Source organism: Delphinus delphis, chromosome 15, assembly GCF_949987515.2.
Source record: "Delphinus delphis chromosome 15, mDelDel1.2, whole genome shotgun sequence".
Lineage (NCBI taxonomy): Eukaryota > Metazoa > Chordata > Mammalia > Artiodactyla > Delphinidae > Delphinus > Delphinus delphis.
Genome location: NC_082697.1, coordinates 80,553,823 through 80,574,518, shown reverse-complemented (window position 1 = coordinate 80,574,518; position 20,696 = coordinate 80,553,823). Strand labels below are relative to the sequence as shown.

At 48.7% G+C, this 20,696-nt stretch overlaps 1 protein-coding gene across 1 annotated transcript in view; it reads left to right on the top strand.

The window, feature by feature from the left end:
* Positions 1 to 20,696, top strand: part of COL26A1 (collagen type XXVI alpha 1 chain) — a 174,893-nt gene that overhangs the window by 59,020 nt on the left and 95,177 nt on the right. The window contains exon 3 of the mRNA XM_060033158.1: positions 15,399 to 15,496. Within this exon, the coding sequence (XP_059889141.1) occupies positions 15,399 to 15,496 (98 nt within the window). The remainder of the gene's footprint in view (positions 1 to 15,398; positions 15,497 to 20,696) is intronic.

Sequence of the window (20,696 nt, the reverse complement as noted above, 5' to 3'; positions counted from 1 at the left end):
GAGATTATATAGAATTGGTATTAATTCTTCTTAAACATTTGGTAGAATTCTCCAGTGAACATCTGGGTCTGGAGATTTCTTTAGGGAGAGTTTTTCAGCTACAAATTCAATTTCCTTAATAGTTATAGGGCTATTCAAATGATCTATTTCATATTGAGTGAGCTGGGGTAATTTGTGTTTTTTGATGAATTGGTCCCTTTCCTCTGAGTTGTTAAATTTATGTGTATCATGATCTTCCCAACGTCATTCCTGATATTGATAATTTGTGTCTTCTCTCCTTTTTTTCTTTGTCAGTCTTGCTAGAGGTTTATCATTTTTTAAAAAATCTTTTCAGAGAACCAGCTTTTGGTTTCATTGAGTTTTCTCTATTGTTTTTCTCTTTTCAATTTCATTGATTCTCGCTCTTACGTATACTATGTCTTTCCTTGTGCTTGCTTTGGGTGTATTTTTTCTCTGCTTTTTGGAGGTTCCTGAGATCGGCTGATTTAGCTTTCGAAAAGATGACTGGCTGCTGAGGGAAAAGTGGACACAGGCTCCAGATGATGGCGGGCGATAGCTGGGGAAGTGGAGAGAAGTGAGTGGATTCAGGAGGTGTTCTGGAAACTGAGATGGCAGGAGTGTCTGATTACTTATGGGCGGGAGCAATTTGGGATAACCCTAAACTTCTGGTGTGAGTGGCTGGTTGGCTGGGCATGCCATTCATTGAGCTGGGGACCCTGACAGGAGGTCACCCCTAGGAGGTGGAAAACAACAGCTCTGCTTTGGCCAAGTGAAGTGTGAGATGCCCATGGGGCATCCACGGGGAGAGGGGTATCAAGCAAGAGGTTGATTTTAAAAGTTTGGAGTTCCAGGAAGACCCTGGGGCCATATTGAATTTCATGGATTCTCAGATGCCATTGGTTTGGAAGAAGTGCATTACCTTATGGTCATTAAGAATGTTGCTCATTAAGCTATAGTGCACCATCAACTGTTACATGAATCCCAATGTCAGAGATGTTAAAGTGTAACAGTATGTGCATGGTAGAATTGGGGAAACTTGATGGTTGAGAATCATAAGCGTTTTGATGGTATTTAAAGCTATGGGACTGGAGGTGAACTTGGGGATGAACAGATAGAGAAGAGGTGCTGACCCCGGAACAGTCTGGGTACCCCAGCCTCTGAGATAGGGCTAAGGAGATGAGAAGAAGCAGCCAGGTCAGAAGGAGCATCAAGAAAACCCAGTGTTCTGGGATGAGACTTTTGGGAGGGAGAGTGGGAGTCTTTTCAATGCTTCTGGGTGGCCGACGGGATGAGGGCTGAGGAGTGACCATTGGATTTGGCAATGTGGAGTCACTGGGGACCTGGCAACTGCAGTTTTGGGGAGTGGTGAGGATGGAGGCTGAGATGACGTGGGTGGAGGAGAAAAATGAGAGGTGAGGAAATGAAGATCCGAAGGATAGAAAACTCTTTCAAGAAGTTTTGCTGTGAAGGAAGCGAGAAATGGGGCTTGGGGGACTGCCCTCGTGGTCCAGTGGCTAGGACTCCACACTCCCAATGCAGGGGCCCTGGGTTCGATCCCTGGTCAGGGAACTGGAACCCATATGCCGCAACTGAAGACCCCACATGCCACAACTAAAAGATTCCTCATGCTGCAACTAAAAAAAAAAAAAAAGACCCTGCATGCCGCAAGGAAGAGCCCACACGCGGCAACGAAGATCCTGCGTGCCACAACTAAGACGCAACGCAGCCAAATAAATAAATATTAAAAAAAGAAGAAATGGGAAAGAGGGGATATATGTATACGTATTGCTGATTCACTTTGCTATAGAGTAGAAACTAACAATATTGTAAAGCAACTATACTCCAATAAAAATTTTTTTTTAAATAGGGCTTGGTAGCTGGAGGGGAGTAAGAGGTCCAGGGAGGTGTTTTTTGGTTTGTTTTTAAGATAGGAGATACAGGAGCATGTTTGTAACTGCCAGCAATGACCTGGGAGAGAGGGGAGGCGGCTGGTGAAGGCGGGCAGAGGATGGCTGTAGGAGCAAAGCTGCCCGAGGGTGGGGGTGGGTGGCGGTGGGGGGATGTGGGGGGTGAGGGGTTGGGGGGAGTTAGGGGGTGTGAGAGGAGTGGGGGGTGGACCCGGAAGGTGGGGGGCCTTGTCAGGGCAGCACTAGGAGAGAACACTGGGGTTGGGGGCACCCATCACCCATGTGGGTCCAACCATGTGACACCCAGACGGTCTGACATCAGGGCTGACTCTTTTCACCCACCCACGGACACCTCAAAGGCAGGACCACAGTGTCCTCATCCCAGAGCCTGGGCACATTAAGCTGCTTAACAAGTGTTCATTAAAGAAACGTATCCATCCTCTTGTTAAATGAAAAAAAAAAAAAATTGTAGTACAACTGGGTCCCGTTTGGATTTTCCCATCCCATGATTTTCTTATATTGGGTTTTTGTAGTGTGTGTGTGTGTGTGTGTGTCTGTGTGTATGTAGGTGAGGGTGACACCCAAAACTAATGTTCACATGGGCCCCAGAGGACGGTGCCCGGCGCCCAGTCAGGCCAAGGGGTGTGGAGCGGGGTCCCGCCGGGCCGGGTCTGGTCTCAGGACCTGCGGCCCTGGCTCGGGTTTCTCAGATCATGCCTTTGGTCTGTTTAGCTGTTTGTCTGGTACTGAATGAGCACTTAAGCGCCAGGCACTAGTGTGCAAAAAGATCACGGCCCCTCCCTCTCAGAGTTGGGGGGGCGAGTGGAGGGAGGGACATGTCAATCAAAGACTCACAGCTATGCGGGGGAGGAGGGTGTCCCTGCTATAAGACCTGGTTCTGGGGGTCATTTGAGCTGAGATCTGGGGGATGAGGGGATTTCGCTAGAGGAAGGGGTGCAGGTCGGGGAGAGGGAACAGCCAGGGAGGGGGCCCTGGCCGGGGTGGGGGAGGGAGGTGGGAGTCTCTTCCCTGCTGGCTTCTCCTCCTGGCTTGTAGTGAGGGGCTGGACCGGGACACTTCCCTGTGAGGGGCCTTCAGAACCAGTGGAGAGGACTAGGGGTGCTGCCCCCCCGTGCCTCAGTTTCCCTTTCCCTCCCGTCTTGCTCTGGGGTGGAAATCACAGCCCTGGCTGTGCCTGGTTCACTGCAGCGGGATGTCGCACGTTTTCGTCGCTGCCCTCCTGCCCTCCCGAGCCCCCGGTCAGCTGCTGGAGGGGGTGGGCCCCAGGGCCAGACAGATTTGGAAGGAGGAGCCCCAGGCCCTCGGGGGTTAAGTTTTCCTCGGCCTGGCTCTCCTGCCCTCAGCTCTCTCCCTGGCCCCTCCAAGCTCTTTGATGGCATTAGAGCCAACCTTTTCCAGATGTGCTGAGTCGAGGGGTTTGCCGGAACTTCATCTGCCTCCGCCAGACGGCCCCCTGCCAGGCCGCCTCCCCCCTCTGGTTGGGTTGCCTGCGGCCCTCAAGGCCACATGAAGTCCTGGACTTAGTGCTTTCTTAAAACGTGGCCTGCTTTCCTGCCCCTCCTCAGCCAGCCTGTGAGGTTCGAGAAGCCCACGATGTGTCCACCTCCCCCCCGACTGGACCGTGGTTTGGGGCTTGAGTGCGAGCGGCAGCCTGGGCGGGGGACACTGCCCTCTGGGCCTCTGTCCATTCCGTCCGCACTTGGGAACGACTAGCTTGGACTGTGGGGAGACCAGAGCCTGGAGGACCCTGCCGGCTGCCGCAGAACTGCGGTGGGACTGCCCATCCCCCTCCCCGCCGGCCCGCTGCTATTAATCAAGAGATTAATAATCTCCTGCCTCCCTTTCTGAAACCCCCACTCCCGTTTCCTGTTGAGTCTCCAGTCTGTCTCGGTACCTCCCAGTCTGGTCCTCCTCGTGGTGGTCCCTGCTGAGGAAGTGGGGCTGGGGCAGGAGCCGGGGCCTGCAAGCTGCGGTGCCCAGTGAGGGAGGGCGGCCCCCCGCCTCCACCCGATGAGGTCTCTGCCCTGGCAGAGTCGTTGCCAGCAGGCAATGCCCGGACGATGGCCCTGTCCTGGCACCCACTGAAGGACCTCATGATGCTGTGGGGACATGGCCTTTGAAGGCCAGAGAGCCATGGCCTGGGCTTACACACCTCCAGTGACGGGCACCTCACCCCTCCTGGAGCTCTTTCTTCATATTCCCTCTCACGTGACCTTGTGCACCCAGGGCCACCTTTGGGGACACACAGGACTCATCTGCACCCTATCTAGGACAGTCACTGAGTGGCTGGAGGACTGCGGCCAGGACTCTCAGAGCACCTCATGACCGCTGTGCTCACTGGGAGGGTCCCGGGGACGCTGCAGAGGGCAAGGACCTCCTCTGACTCCTGGGAGGGGTCGGGGGGCAGCTTCGATGTGTTGTTGAGCGGGAGAGAACATGGGGCTCCCATCAGGAGGTCTGGTTCGGTCAAACCTCTGCTGCTTTATCACCTGGAATCTGACCCCCTCTTTGGCCTCAGTTTCCCCTCCATCAAGTGCGGCCATTCATCCCTGCTGGCCCCTCTTTCTCGGCCAGCAGCCTCCTGACTCACTTCCTCACCTCCCATCTCTCCTGTCCAGTCCGGCTACCATGCCAACACAGGTGGGGTCTTTCTTGAAAGCAGATCTGATCATGATGTTCTTCTGAGCCACAGTGCCTGGGTGGCTTCCCCATGGCCAGGAAAAGGGTGGTCTCCCCGTGGGTACACAAGGCTGTCTGTCGAGGGGTGGAAAAACTATATCAAGTCTTCTGTTTATTTTTTAATCTACAAAATAAGAGAGAAATTAAGCTCTACTGATTTTTTTTTTTTTTTTTTTGCGGTATGCGGGCCTCTCACTGTTGTGGCCTGTCCGGTTGAGGAGCACAGGCTCCGGACGCGCAGGCTCAGCGGCCATGGCTTACGGGCCCAGCCGCTCCGCGGCATGTGGGATCTTCCCGGACCGGGGCACGAACCCGTGTCCCCTGCATCGGCAGGCGGACTCTCAGCCACTGCGCCACCAGGGAAGCCTTCTACTGATTTTTTATACATGCAAAGATGGTAAATAATACCCGTATATATACATGTATAAATTAATAGAATCTCTTGCAGGCTCAGAAATACGTCACTGATCAGGAGCATGCCTGGATGCCTGGAGAGCACGGCCAGTCTGCACTGACGCAGTCCAGACTCCTTGCCTGCACTACAGGCTTTCACAGCCTCCCGAACGCCCTGTCTTCCTGTCCAAGCACTCTGCCCCCCACATGCACCAAACTTCACCCAAATTTCCTGGCTCTCCTGGTGCTGGTTGCCTCCTCACCTTTTTAGCTCAGCAGTGTTGCCTCATGTGGGAAGTCTTTGCCGGCTCCTCCTGGTGGATGGAAGTGGCCATGCCCTGCACCCTCTCCCTGCATCCATCGGTTTCCATGGATGTCATCCTGAGCTCCTCCAGGGAGCCACCCCATCTTGGTTATCATTACAGTTCCTGGCCTGGGACTCCATCTGGTACAAATTATTCAGCGATTGTTTTATTCATTCCACCAGTCTTTATTGAGCATGTATGATGTGCCAAACCCTGAACTAGGCCTGGGGTTAGTGGAGGAGACAGACATCGGACAAATGATCGCACAGGTGTGATCACCCTTATATACTTGTAAGGGTGATAAGTGTTTAGAAGTCAGGGTTCTATGACAGTGTAAATCGAAGGGACTCAGCCTGCAGTGGGGTGGGTGGAATTGATGGGTGGGCTGATCAAGGAGGGCTTCTCAGAGGAGGTGACACTGGAGACTGCACTGGAGTTAGTGGACATCTTGGGCAGAGGGAACAGTGGATGACAAGCCCTGATATAGGAAGGAGCTCTGGGGTTCAGAAACTCAAAAGCCGATTGCTGCTGGAGTTCTGAGTAACCTGGGGTGGGGGGACGGCAAGCAGCGGGGCAGCCAAGGTGGGCAGTGGTTAGAAGTCTACGTGGTCATACTAAGGATTTGGTTTTTGTCCTAAGATTGAAGAGAAGCCAGGAAGGGTGCATGGAGGAGATTTGTGCTTTGAAAACATCACTGGAGCCAGCTTCTGTGTATAGGCTGGAAGCTTGGGCACCAGTCAGGGGCCATTGCTGCTGTCTGGGAGGGTGATGAGGGAGGCTGGACTAGGGCGGGGTGGGGGAGAGCAGTGGGCAGGTAGGATCTACTTGGTGAGTGACCTCCCTGGACTCATCGATGTGAGGCGCCAGAGAGGGGTAGGGTCAAGCTCTCCATGGATGTTTGTTGAGTGAATAACAACCCCCTGGAGAATATATGTCCCTGAATTTGCCGAGTGACAGTGAGGGAAGTCCCAGGATCTGCCCTACAGAGGGAACAAATACACAGAGATCAGAAGTCCCTAGAATTGATCTGTCTTGGAAAAAAAAAAACAACTAGGGCTAGTGAGACACCAGATGGGAGACTCCACATTGGATCTGGAGAATTTCAGGGTAGCAAGGGATCTGTATGTTTTTGCATCTCAGCCCAGACTTCACAGGGGGTTCAGAGAGGCAGGACTTGCTCAGCGGCTCACAGATGGGCAGAGATGTATTGGGATCAAGTGTTGGTGAGGATGTTTTAAACCATCCAGGCTACGATATTTTGATATGGCAGCCTGAGCAGCCTAATACAAATACCTAGGGGTAAGTTTAACAAAAGATGGTACACTGCTGAGAAAAATTAAAGAAGGCTTAAATAAATGGAAATTTACGCCATATGTACGGATAAGGAAACTCAGATTATTAAGATGTCAGTTCTCTACAAATTGATCTATAGATTCCATATAACCTTATCAAAATTATAGTGGGGTTTTTTTTTGCAGAAATTGATAAGCCAATTTAAAAAGTCAATGGGAATGCAAAGGACCTAGGTGTCCAAGACAACCTTAAAGGAGAACAAGATTGGAGGACTTACATTACTGTATTTCAAGACTTACTATTAAGCTATATTAATTAAGGCAGTGTGGTTTTGGTGCCAGGATGGACAAACAGATCAATGGAACAGAACAGAGAGTCAAGAAATAGACTCATATTTAAACAATCATTTGATTTTCAACAAGGCACTAAATAATTTAATTTTAGTGGGAAAATTTAGGCCAAAAGAAGGTCTTTTCAATAAATTGTGCCGTAGCAAGGGGATATCCAAATGGAAAACAATGAACCTTGGCTCCTACCTAGCAGATAGTAAAATTTTAAAAATGATAAATTGAACTTGATCAAAATTTACAACCTGATCATTAAAAATACACCTTTAAGGGACTTCCCTGGTGGCGCAGTGGATAAGACTCCACACTCCCAGTGGAGGGGACCCGGGTTCAATCCCTGGTCAGGGAACTAGATCCCACATGCATGCTGCAACTAAGAGTTTGCATGACGCAACTAAGAAACCTGCCTGCCACAACTAAGACCTGGTGAAAATAAATAAGCATATACATACATAAATAAATAAATTTTTTTTTTAAAAAACTGGTATCAAAAATACTTCCAAGTTAATATAAAAAAGTACACCTTTAAGAAAATGAAAAGGCAAGACACATATTGGGAGAAACCATTCACAATACATATATCTGACAAAGGTCTCTCATATATCTTACAAATCAGTAAGAAAGACCCGAAACCCAGTTTAAAAGTGGGCAAAAGACTTGAACAGGCACTTCACAAAAGGAGATGTCTAACTGGCAAGCATGAAAAGGGGTTCAAATTTAGTCAATAAGAATTACAAGTTAAAACCATAATGAAAGAGTACTGCATACACCCTAGAATGACTAAAATGAAAATGATCGACAATATCAAATGCTGACGAGGTTATAGAGCAACTGGAACTCACACACTGCTGCTGGGCATGTGAACTTGGTTCATCCAGATAGGTTTGGGACAAGTGTTTGTAGTATCTACTAAAGTTAAACATAGAACCATCCTATGGCCCATCAATTTTATTTCTAGGTATATACCCTAGAGAAGTGAAAAAGTGTCCACGAAGACTTATACGAAAACACTCCTAGCGTCTTTATTCATCAAAGCTCAAAACTGGAAATAATCCAAATGTCCATGAACAGAATAGACACATTGTGGTATATTTGCATAATGGAATATTATTTAGCAATAAAAAGAAACGAAGGAGTGCTACACTTAACAGCATAGATGAACCTCACAGACATGATGGGTGAGTGAAAGAAGGCAGACACAAATGAGTGCATGCTGTAAGATTCCATTTATCTAAAATTCTAGAACAGGCAAAACTAGTATCTGGCGAGAGAAGTCAGAAGAATGGTTATGTCTGGGGGCTGGATAATCAATTTGGAAGGGGCACAAAAGGACTTTGGAGCAATGGGAATGTTGGTGTAAACATATTGAATAGGTAAGAGTTCATTGAGCTAAACACTAGATTTATCTACAGATCTTCCTCGACTTAACGATGGGGTTACATTCGCGATAAACCCATTGCAAGTCGAAAATGCATTAAATACACCTACTGAACATTGTAGCTTAGCCTAGCCTGCCTTAAACATGCTGAGAACACTTCCATTAGCCTACAGTTGGGCAAACTCATCTAATACAAACCCTGTTTAATAGTAAAGTGTTGGCCATCTCATGTAATTTATTGAATACTGTACTAAAAGTGAAGAACAGAATGGAAGGGTACCCACCGTTATCGTACACAGCTGAAGGCACGTTGGGCCTGAAGAGTGTTTGAAGCATTGAACTAAGATTAATTGCTGCATGATGGGGATGCTACGGCGACAAGGTCGTCAATTTCTCCCTCTTCTGATATGCCTGGAGAATAGCCTGGAGAAGGCACTGGGGCATCGGCACTTGTTGATGGTTTAGCGGGCATAGTGTTCTTTGGGGAGATATCAAGTTTGGACTGTCCGGTTTGTTTCTTCTTTCCATTTTATATTTCTCTAGAGCAAGGAAGAACATCCTGTATCTGCCTGTCAGCTCTTGCTAATGTCTCATAATTGACGTCCATTTCTTCTAACATCCTTACACCGCTTCTGATAGCAGCAAACGTCTCTGCCAGTCTCTTTACTGTGAACTTTCCTGGTGCCTCAGCCATAACTTCTTCCTCTTTCCTTCCTTCTTTCTTCCTCCAGTTCGATCAGCTCCTCAGTGGAAAGTTCTTCAGCTTCAGTACCAACAATCTCATGAACATCCTCTTCGTCAATGTCCAATTCTAGCTGTTTCCCAAGCACTAATATCTTGGGACTATTTCATCCACAGCGGAATCTTAGTTAAAGCCTTTGAACGTGTTCACGCATGTCTTTAAGACTTTCTTCTAAATGCTCTTCATGCGTTGCCATGTGACTCCTTCCCACGAGGCAGCGATGGTCTGGGTAGCATTTAGAATGTTAAAAGCTTTCCAAAACTCTCAGAGTGTTCGGCCAGATCCCGTCTCTTCAACAGCCTGAACAGACAGTTGGTGTAAAGAGCGTGCTTTGAACGGAGCTGTGGCACCATGGTCCATGGGTTGAATGAGTGCAGTTGCGTTCGGTGGCAACTACACAACCTTGACATCAGGATGCATGTCGCTGGTATGCTGCGGATGCCCTGGAGTGTTGTCTAAGACCAGCAGACTCTTGAATGGGATGTTGTTTTGTCTTCAATATTCTCTTGTCTGAGGGATAAAACACTTCAAAAGCCAGGCTTCAAACAATGCTTATGTCATCCAGGCTTTCTTGTGATGGCGATAACAAACGGGAGATGAATGCTTGCTCACATAGTTGAATGCTCTCGGGCTCTCCGAGTGGTAGATTAGGAAAAACTTTCATTCGAACCCTGCACCATTTCTACCCCAAAGCAGCCTTCCACGGTGTTCGAATGCCTTGAATCCTGGCATTGTCTTGGGCTCTTGATGAATGTGTGTATGCTCTGGCATTCGCTTCCAGAACAAGCTCATTTCCTCGACATTCAATATTTGTTCTGGCGAATATTCCTTATCCACAATTACCCTCTGCAGCTCTTCCTTAAAAACTTCGGCACCTTCAGTATTGGCACTTACTGCCTCACCGCTGACTTTCACATTATGAAAATTATGCTGCCTTTTGAAGCATTGGGACCGGCCATAACTTGGTATAAACATTTGCATTATTTGTAGAATCATCGACACACTTTTTGAGTGTATGGATAGACTTCTTGCCTTAGCCTGGATGGTCAGTAGGCTAAGTGGTATGAACTTCTGTACCTGGTCTTCCATCCACGTGACAAGTTTTTTTTTTTTTTCTTTTTCTTTGTTTCTTATTTATTTATTTATTTGGCCGCACGGTGCGGCTTGCGGGATCTCAGTCCCCCCACAAGGGACTGAACCCGCGCTCTCAGCAGTGAAAGCGCGGAGTCCTAATCACTGGACCACCACGAAATTCCCAGACAAGTTTTTTTTTTTTTTCCATGTCATCCATCAGCCCAGCCCTTTTCTTCATGATGACAGTGAATTTAACCAATGCTGATGATTTCACTGCATCACTCATTTGCTTCTTATCCTTTAAGATGGTCAAGATCGTCGATTGCCAAAGTCCTAACTCACCTGCGATGGCTGTTACTGGCTTACCGCCTTCATGCTGGGCAGTTATCTTGAGTTTCATCTCAAGAGTATTGTCCTCCTCTTCTTCTCACCAGAAGCAGGAGACACAGATGGGCATTTTGTAGACACGATGGGATGGGAAAACGCGAAACACAGTATCGAAAACAATGCTGGCAACACAGTACCAGTTGAGTATTGGCTGTTTACCCTTGTGATCGCAGGGCTGACTGGGAGCTTCCCATCATCACCAGAGAGTACCGTACCCCATATGGCTAGCCTGGGGAAAAGATCAAAATTCAAAATTCCAAGTGTGGTCTCTACTGACTGCGTATCACTTTCGCACCATCGTGAAATCCAAAAAATTGTAAGTCAGACCATCATAAGTTGGGGACCATCTGTGTTTTACTGCATGTAAATTATATTTTAATTGAAAAAGAGAAAACAAATCCATTACAATGTGAGGAGTGAGCTCAGCGCTTTCCTCCCTGGCACTGACCACCACGCATGGCCACATATTTATGTGTGTGAGACAGGATTAGTGCCACCAGCTCTGGCAGAGTGGAGCTCATGCTGCCTCCTTCATTCTCGTATTCCCAGTGCCCGGCTCATGGCAGGCACCCCACACGTAAAACCAAGCTGTGTACAGGGTGTTGGGGGTACTGAGGAGGGAGCCTGTCCGCTCTGGCTGGGGCTGGGGGTGCTCCACAGAGAAGGGGTTGTGGAGTCACACCCTGGAGGCCCTTGGGGATTTTTCTCATCAGAGTAAAGAAGGAGGGGTGAGTAGGCAGAGGAGCCTGCATGTATGTGCAAAGGCCCAGAGGCAGGAAGAGCTGCTTGTCTGTGCTGTGGTGGGAGGAGTGGAGGGGAGAAAGGTAGGCAGGGCCTTATTTGCTGACCTAGAGAGTGTGGTCTTAAGTCTATGGGAGCCATGGAAGGTTCTGAGAGAGGGCAGTCACAAAAGCGGATCTGCATTTTAGAAAGATCAGTGGGTTTGCAGACTGGAGCCCAGGGGAAGGGCTGGGAGTTCTTCACGGAGGGTGAAAAGATGGGGACAGCCCATGAACCCTTGCACCTGCCCTGGGCATTCAGGGGAGCTCTGAGGGTCTGAGCTCTGGCCTGCTGGGCTGGGGAAGCAGCGCCACCTACTGGCTCTCTCTGCTCCTGGACTTTGCAGGCCACCATGATGCTTCTGGTCCCGCAGTGGGACAGGCCAGCCCCTGGCCCTCAGAAGGAGGGGGCAGAAAGAGACCTTCTCTGGGGGATGAGCTCCCCCTCTGGTTCAGGGGCCTGAGATCAGTACCTTGTGCAGATGCTGGGAGGAGCAATGTTCCCCTGTACTGAACGAACACAAATTAGTATTGCTAGGTTCTGCTAATTCTGCCTGGGTTTGGAACCAAGTTCCACCACCTTCTAGCAGGGTGACCTTGATAAAGTTACTGAAGCTCTCGGCGCCTCAGTTTCCTCATCTGTAAATTAGGAATAGTAATAGCATCCACCTGTCAGGGTTGTTATGCGTCAGCAAGTGTAAAGCACTCAGCACGGTGCCTGATACGTGGTAAGTACGCAAAGCTCTTACTATAGCTATTATTATTTTATCACCATCATCACTCAGGGCACGAAGTGAGGAGTGCCTGGTGCCTCTGGAGGGCTCATGGGCTGCAGGCCGAGGGGCAGCCTATGGCACAGGGGGCCTGAGGGCAGCTGTGGCAGCTGGAGAAGGGCTGGGCCCCATGGCTAAACAGCTCAGACTCTCTCCTGACCACAGTGGGGACAGGCGAAAGGTGCTGGCCAGGAAGAAAGGGGTCAGATCTGTGTTTCGCAAGCCCAGCAGCTACACGTCCCTTTCTGCTCTCACACGTGCTCTCCCAGGGAGCCTCATACCCAGCATCCCGGTCCTCGGCGTGCAGACCCGGAAACGGGCTCAGGGAGGTTAAGGAACGTGTGCAATTCACATGGTGAATCAAGGGCAGGGCCCTAAACTCTCAGCTTATGACCCCACAGCCCGGGGCTCCATCTCTTCCATGGTGCAGTGGTCATGGGAGGGATTCCATAGCTTTTCTGGTCCCTCTCAGCCAGAGCAACAATCTTCTTTCAAGAATTAATTTTAAAACTGACTTTTTAAATTGAAATGAAAGCGTCTTCCCTTTCCCAGCTGGGCCAGTTCCTGGCTGGGAAGTTTGCAGCAGGAAGAGGGTGTGAGCGTGTGTGTGTGTGTGTGTGTGTGTGTGTGTGTGTGTGTGTGAGCATGTGAGTGTATATGTGAATGAGAAATCGTGTGTGTGTTTGTCATACAGACAGTCTATTGGGACTCCTCGGACCCAGGCTCGCCTACCCACTTATGTCCCACCAGGCTCCTTCTATAAGGAGTGGTGACGATGACTGGTCCTCTGCCACCCCCCACCCCCTCCCCAGTGGCCTATGCCAGCTGCTTCCTGCCGTGGATCTGAGAGACCAAAGGCCTGCCTTTGCTCTCGGGCACTTCTCCGTGCAGACTCCTGGCTCCTCACTCGAAAGTTCCAGTCCCTGGCTGCGCACTGCCAGCCCCTGCCCCCACCCCGCTTCCCACTTAGAGCTCCAGAGGGAAGCTGGTTTGCCGGAATGTTTACGAAACATGAGTGAGAGGATTTTTTTTTTTGAAAGAAAAATTAGTGTAGCAGGATTCTTCAGACTTAGTGCAGTATTTCTGAAATTCAAAACCTGACTTATGTATTTTCCTGTCAACAGTGCATCTCGAAACGTCACGCCTGCTGCCACCAATTAATTCGTAATTTTCCCATTCACGATTAAGTTGCATGGCGTCAGCAGATGCAAATTCTGTGAAGTCATGCAGTTCTGCTTTCAAGAGGAAGTTGTGCAGACTTTATCAAGCAGCCAAGTTATAATGACGCGTGTAAATCGAATAATAAAGCCGAATTTTTGCCCCTCGTGAAAATCAGTCACATGTTCTTGTGTTTGTGTGTGTGTGTTCATTGAGGTGTAAGTGATAGATAACACTGAATTAGTTTCATGTGTGCAACATAGTGATTTGATATTTGTGTATGTTGTGAAACGATCACCACAAATAGGTCTAGTCAACATCTGTCACCACAAGTAGTTACACAATTTTTTTTTCTTGTAATGAGAACTTTTAAGATCTGCTCTGAGCGATTTTGAACTATGTAATACGGTATTATTAACTATAGTTGCCATGCTGTACATTACAGCCCATGACTTATTATAACCGGAAGTTTGTGCCTTTTGACCACCTTCACCCATTTTGCACTGCTCCCTGCCCACCGTCCCCCAGTTGCTGGCAACCACCAGTCTGTTCTCTGTATCTATGAGCTTGGTTTGTTTTTCTTTTTTTGTTTTTAGATTCCACCTATAAGGGAGATCATACAGTATTTGTCCAAGGTCTTTCCACGTTGTCGAAAATGGCAAGATTTCATTCTTTTTTATGCTGAATAATATTCGTGTGTGTGTGTGTGTGTGTGTGTGTGTGTACGTGTGCCACGTTTTCTTTATCCACTCACCCGTTGATGGGTACTTTGGTTGCTTCCATATCTTGGCTATTGCAAATACTGCTGCAGTGCACATGGGGGTTCAGACATCTTTTTGAGTTAGTGTTTTCATTTCCTTTGGATAAACACCCAGAAGTGGATGTTATGGTAGTTCTATTTCTAACTTTTTTTTAGCAACTACCGTCCTGTTTTGCACGGTTTCCAATTTACATTCCCATCAACAGTGCATGAAGGTTCCCTTTTCTCCGTATCCTCACCAACACTTATTTCTTGTCTTTTTGATAATAGCCATTCTAACAGGCGTGAGGTGATATCTCAGTGTGGTTTGGTCCTATATTTTATATTCACTATTCTTGGAGTTTCACAAAATAGTATCAAACTTATTTTCAAGAAAAATTTCAAAATTGTGTGAAAATTTACCATGGAATCCCACAGAGCTTTGCAGGAGCGTTTGGTTGCTGCAAGGACCCCACTACTGAATTGCAAGTTTTCACTGGAGTGTCTCTCTCTCTCATCTATCAGGCTGGGATTTTCTCAAGGATGGGACTCCGTTTTATTAATCTGTGACCACAGTATTGCCTGTAGTTGATGCTCAATAAATATTCATTGGGGACTTCCCTGGCAGTCCAGTGGTTAAGACTCCATGCTTCCACCGCAGGGGGCAGGGGTTCAGTCCCTGGTTGGGGAACTAAAATCCCACATGCCACGGGGTGCGGCCAAAAAAAATACATATATATATTCATTGGATGAATCAACCAAAAGAAATAATGATTGGGAAAAAGTTGGAGTTAAGTGACTTGTGGGTGGTTGGAAGTTGTACAGGTTCTAATGATATTTTTCTTTTCCTTATTTATTATCTTGGGCTGCCTTAACAAAATATCATGGACCAGATGGCTGCAACACAGAAATTAATTTTCTCAGCCAGCCACCTCTCTGTGTCCTCACATGGCCTTTGTTCAGTGTGTGCATGTGCACAGAGAGAGATCTCTGTCTGTCCTCCTCTTCTTAAAAGGCCACCAATCTTATTGGATTAGGGCCCCACCCCTCTGACCTCATTTAACCTAATTACCTCTTCAGAGCCTATGCTTAAGTACAGTCACATTGTGGGGGTTAGGGCTTCAACATTTGATTTCTGGGAGACACAATTCAGTCCGTAGCAGTCATTTCCCCACCCTAGGGGGCCACCCTTGGAGATTTGTGGGAAGGCAGAGCTGGAAGGGACTTTACAATGCACCCGACACAGAGAGGGGCGGTCACTCACCCAGGGCCACATAGCCTGTGGGCACAGAGTTAGGATGATGGGCTCTACTGCCTGGGGGGCTCCCAGAGCCCTAGGCTGGGTGGTTTCAGCAGGAGTGGGATCTGGGGTGGGCAGGTAGGTGCTCACACTGTCCTGACTCTGCCCTTGTGTTAGTTACAGGACTCTGATCAGACCCACGTACAGAGTGTCCTACCGCACAGTGACGGCGCTGGAGTGGAGGTGCTGCCCTGGCTTTACCGGGAGCAACTGTGACGAGGGTGAGTCTGCCGGGGGCAGGGGGCAAGAGGAGGGGGTGCTGGCCGGGCCGAGCTTCAGAGTCTACAGATGCTCCTCCCTCCCCTGCCCTCCTTCTGCAAGCAGCTCTCCTTTCTTCCACATTCCTTCCTTCTTTTTCCTAAGCATCCCTGAACCAAATGCTCGGGACTGGCCAAACTGGGGAGAGCCTGGCACCCTGCCTGTGGGCACAGAGGTGGGGTCCCGTGTGCACTGCTTGGGCCAGGCATGAAGGAGAATCGTAAGCCCTGGCCTGAGGAGGAGATTCAGTGTACAGCCTATGTCTTCTGCTCTGGCTCTGACTTACCCCAGAGCCAGGGCAGGCAGAGCTGGATATCTGGGCTATGAGCAAATGCAGATGAGGATCCAGGAGCCTTGAAGCCATGCCGGTTGTAGAATAAGTCAGATGGACCTGGTGGGCGGCAGCAGCAGGAAGGCCTCACCCTGCTGCCCTGGCCCTGTTGCTGGGCAGGTGCCCAGAGGGAGGAGGGGAGGTCAGGACCCAGAGCCAGAGCCTTCCTTCTGAACCCAGGAGCCAGGCTCAGTCTGGCTCTGGAACTTGATGGGCCCAGAGAGCAGCGCTCAGGTGGGATTCAGAGACAGCAACAGAGCCCATCCCTGCCGCACCCACATCCAGGGACAGTGGGTCCTGCCTGACAAACAGGTTTGCAGCCCACCTGGTTTTCCAGGACAGCTGGGCAGTCCCAAGGCTCAGGGGTCAGTTTTGAATTTGGAAACAGTAGTTCTCCTCAACCTCAACTTTCTGACAAAATGATCCTCTCTCATCTTTTTTTATTACCTAACTTACTGATTTTAGTTATACGTATATTTAAAATATAAGTACTCTATATGTGTATGCTTTTATTGTAAACTGCCTAAAAGTCTTTGGATTACACATAATAGCCGAAGAACAGCAAGGGCAGTAATAGTAACGATGATGGTGCTTCAGTGAGCCTGTGGCCCAAAGCTGAGCTGAAGGAAGGGGCTGGGACATGGAAGCGTCCAGTGGTACCTCCTTTACTGGTCTGTGAGCCTGATTCTGGGAAGGGAGGTGGACAGCCTCAGGGGCTGGCCCATACTTGGGGGGCGCAGGACTGCCTGGGCCTTTCTTTGGGGAGAAACAGAAGGGACCCCAGGTGTGAGGGGCTGAGGGGAGGCCTGGCTCCCCCAGGTGAAGGCGTGGGTGGCAGGACTTTGTGCTTTATGTGTTGAATGACCACGGCTCACACTGGGTCCCTTGTTGAGGTCGGAGGCCCTCAGAAGCAGGTTTGGACCATGGTTGTGGGAGAGACCTCTGGTCCCTCCAGCAGGGTAGAGCAGACCTGTCCTCTGGATTCTGCGAGGGGCTGGGAGGCAGGGCTTTCAAGGGCAGTGACTGATTCGCCCTTAAGTAACTGACTCAGCGCTTCTCAGTGACCAATACAATAAATAGCATTGGCTCCACCCGCCGAAGTGCTGGCTAGCCATCAAGACTTCAACTGTAGAAGCCCTCCCTAAGCCTCAGGAAGGCTCCCGGGCCCTTCTTTCAGCTCCGGAGCCTCTGTGGGTGCCCCCCGCCACCCACCCGCCCCCTCGTCATCGCCTCGACCAACTATAATCCTGTGTCTTCACGTCGGCCTCCCCCCCCCCGCCCGCCACCCTGCAGGGCTGTCCAGTTCCTCTAGGGGTAACTAAGCCCCACCCGCATGGGGCCCCTTCCTTCCTCTCTTGGAAACACTGCAGTGCTGGAGCATATATGTTTTTCATCTCTCTTCATATTCTCTTCATTAGAGGAATGAATGAACCACGAGATGAAGTGTAGTCAGTCTCAAAACGTGTAAGTCGTAATTCTCGCACAAGTGGCTTGTGAGCGTGCGTTGTATCGAACGCATGGCTTGTGGAACCAGCAACATGGCAAAGCTGATTCAAAAGAGATTAGAGAACCTGATGCATATGCAGATTGGGGTCCCCAAGACCACGCTTGGGTTGCTGCCCTGAACCAGAGCGCTCGGTGGGACTCAGTCGTGTATACACGGTGACTTCCTGCATGGCTGAGCTGCTTCCAGCCCCTCTGCCGGTTGAGCTGGCACAAGGGACGCCCCCAGAAATCACAGCGTTGGCATAGACTATCTGGCCCAAGGCTCCCAGACCCTCGTATCAGATAGGACATTTCAAGAGCTTAGAGATAGCTCCCAGGAGCCAAGCGCAAAGGCCAGACCTCTCTTTGGGTTAGGTTCATCCTTTACTGATGTGTGTGTGTGTGTGTGTGTGTGTGTGTACACATATATATGAATATACACATATAGAATGCATAGATTTCATACATATTAAAATACAGGAACTATGATTTTTTAAAAATATATATGAAATAAGAACCTGAAATAAAATCACGACGTTAGATCCTACAGGACAATAAAAACAAAACCTTTGGGGTTATCCTTTCTACTGAGCAGAAATCGTTTACATATCCCCAGTTTCGTACAAGTTAACGTCCAGCTTTGCAGAACCTTGGCTGTCATACACAGTGAATGGCAAGTAGACAAGGTGAACTTCCCCCAGGAAGTCCCATGACCCCTGGGTGGGCTCCTTAGAGAATGCCGTAGCGTGACGCTCAAAGGTCAGGCCCTCACCTTTTTGCCCACGTCCATGTGTAGGTAATTCTTGCAGACCGAGTGGACGAAGCACAGCATTTGGCGAGCAGCAGACCTGGCATGTGTGGGGGGCAATCCTTGTCCTCAGGGAGGTTCTGCCCATCGGGACAGGAGTAGGTTCTAGCAGGGCTGGGGGGCCCATCCTTCCTGGGAGAGGAGATGTAACTGTGAGCTGGTCAAGTGCCCCCAAAGGTGCCCGCCCTTGAGAGCTTGGCACGGCACCTCCAGAAGAAAGCTCTGACCTGGTAGGCCACGGGGATGTGGATTATCGATGCACTCCCCAGAAACGTCTCGGCGTCCTGAGCTAATTATTAAGAGGTGTCGGCACCACTCCAGACACCGTCAGCCTCAGAGTCTCTGCCAGCCCCTCCTTGGTGGAGGAACCTTCCAGGTTCGCCCACTTCGGTGAGGAATGCGTGTTCACCTTAGGGCATGGGATGAGGCTTGCCTGTTTCAGGGAGTATCAGGGTTGAGCAGCCCCTTCCCAGCTCTGAGCACGAGGGTCCTGGGAACCCTGCGGGGCTGAGGAATTCCTGGGAGCGTGAGGCCCTGGGCTGAGGTCGGGACTGGCTCCTGTAAGCCCTGGTAAAGACTTTGCATTCCCAAGCATGAAACAGTAATGACAGAAGACAAAATCAAGGCGGTGTCCGTGACTTCAGACACATTCCTGAGATGGTTGTGGAGGGGTCTGGACCATGAACTCCCACTCGGTTCCCAGTCCAGCCTCTCTGGAAAGCCAGCAGGTCAGGGGTGCCCTCCTCTGTGGTTTTGCTTTGGTTCAGATGAGATTCCCCAGGAGATGCATCTTTCTCTGCTGTGTCTGGCTTTCCTTCCAAGTTGTCAGGTCTCTGGTCTTACGACTTGGGGCTGGGACTGCCTGGAGGTAGGTGGCTCCTGCCTCCCAGGTGGCCTGTCTCTGGGCCTGCTCCCCCCCTGCTGGGTCTCCCCCTCCCTTTCCTCCCTGGACACCCCAGGAGTGCTGGCCCGAAGCTTGGGGATACTTTCCTCCATAGATAAGTCTATATACAGTTGATCCTAACTATTTGACGATTCTATATTTGTGAATTTGGCCTACTTGCTAAAATTTATGTGTTACCCCCCCCAAATCAGTGACCACTTTTGTGGTCATTCACAGCTATGTGCAGAGTGACAGACAATTTGAGTCACCTAACACGTGTGTTACCAGCTGAGGTTGAACAAGGTGACCCTCTGCTTCCTCGTTCCAGTTCTCATGCAAACAAGTGTCCTTTTCATGGTCTGTTTAGTGCCGTGTTTTCCGCATTTTCGTGCCCCCCCCTTTTTTGTGACAATTCCCTTGTCTAAAATGTCCCCAAGCATAGTGCTGTCCAGTGTTCTTAAGTGCAAGAAGACTATGATGTGCCTTCCTGAGAAAATACATGCGATAAGTAAGCTTTGTTTGGCATGAGTTATAGTGATGTTGGCTGTGAGTTCAATGTTAGTGAATCTGCACTATATATTCAATAAGATGTCTTTCGATAAAAGCCCACATAAAACAAGGTTATGTATTGATTAGCTGACGAAAATGTTGTGACCGGATGCTCACAGGAACCAAATCCTGTATTTCTCCCGTGAGTGATGGTTCAGTATTCACTAATTCAGAGTTCTGGGGACTTTATGAAATGTAACTACCATGAATAAGGAGAATTAACTGCATCTATGGATCTATAACATCTATCTAGAAATATTTTTTTTCTTATTACAAAAGCAAGTACGTGTTCCGTGTAGAAAAAGTGAAAACATCCAGAATTATACCTCTTAAGGTAACCTCCAGTCTCACTTTGGTGAAAAGCCTCCAGACCTTTCTCTGTGCTTACATGTCTGTTGTACTCTACATGCTGTTTGATAACTTTCTTTTACACATAAATTGTCATGAACATCTCTCCTTGTCAATAAGGTGCTTTCTCTCGTATCATTTTCAGTGGTATGGAGTTTGGGTATACACGTTATTAACTATCCCCCACTAGAAAATATTTAAGTTGTTTCCATTTTAAAAATTGCTGTAAACATGTTTTTTTTTTTTAACTGTGGTAAAATTTACATATACAGAGTACACCAATTCTAAGTGTACAATTTAATAAGTTTTGATAAATGCATACATGTTTCCATCACCTCCCAGAAAGTTCCCCCCACTTAGCAACCTCTGTTCTGATTTCTGTCATCATAGATCAGTTTTACCTATTCTTGAACCTCATGTAAATGGAACCATACCGTATATACTCTTTTGTGTATAGTTTCTTTCACTTAGCATAATGTTTTTGAGATTTATTCATGTTGTTACATGTGTATCAGTAGTTTATTTTTGTTACTAAGTATTGTTCCATTGTATAAATAACCACAATTTTATTCACCCATTCTCCTGTGGATAGATGTTTGAGATATTTCTAGTTTTAGCCTTTAAGCTTCTGTGAACATTCTTGTATATGTCTTTCTATCAATATGTATGTTTTTACTTCCCTTGGGCAAATCCCTAGGAGTGGAATTGCTCGGTTGTGGTGTATGTTTAACTTTATAAGAAAGAGCTAAACTATTTTCT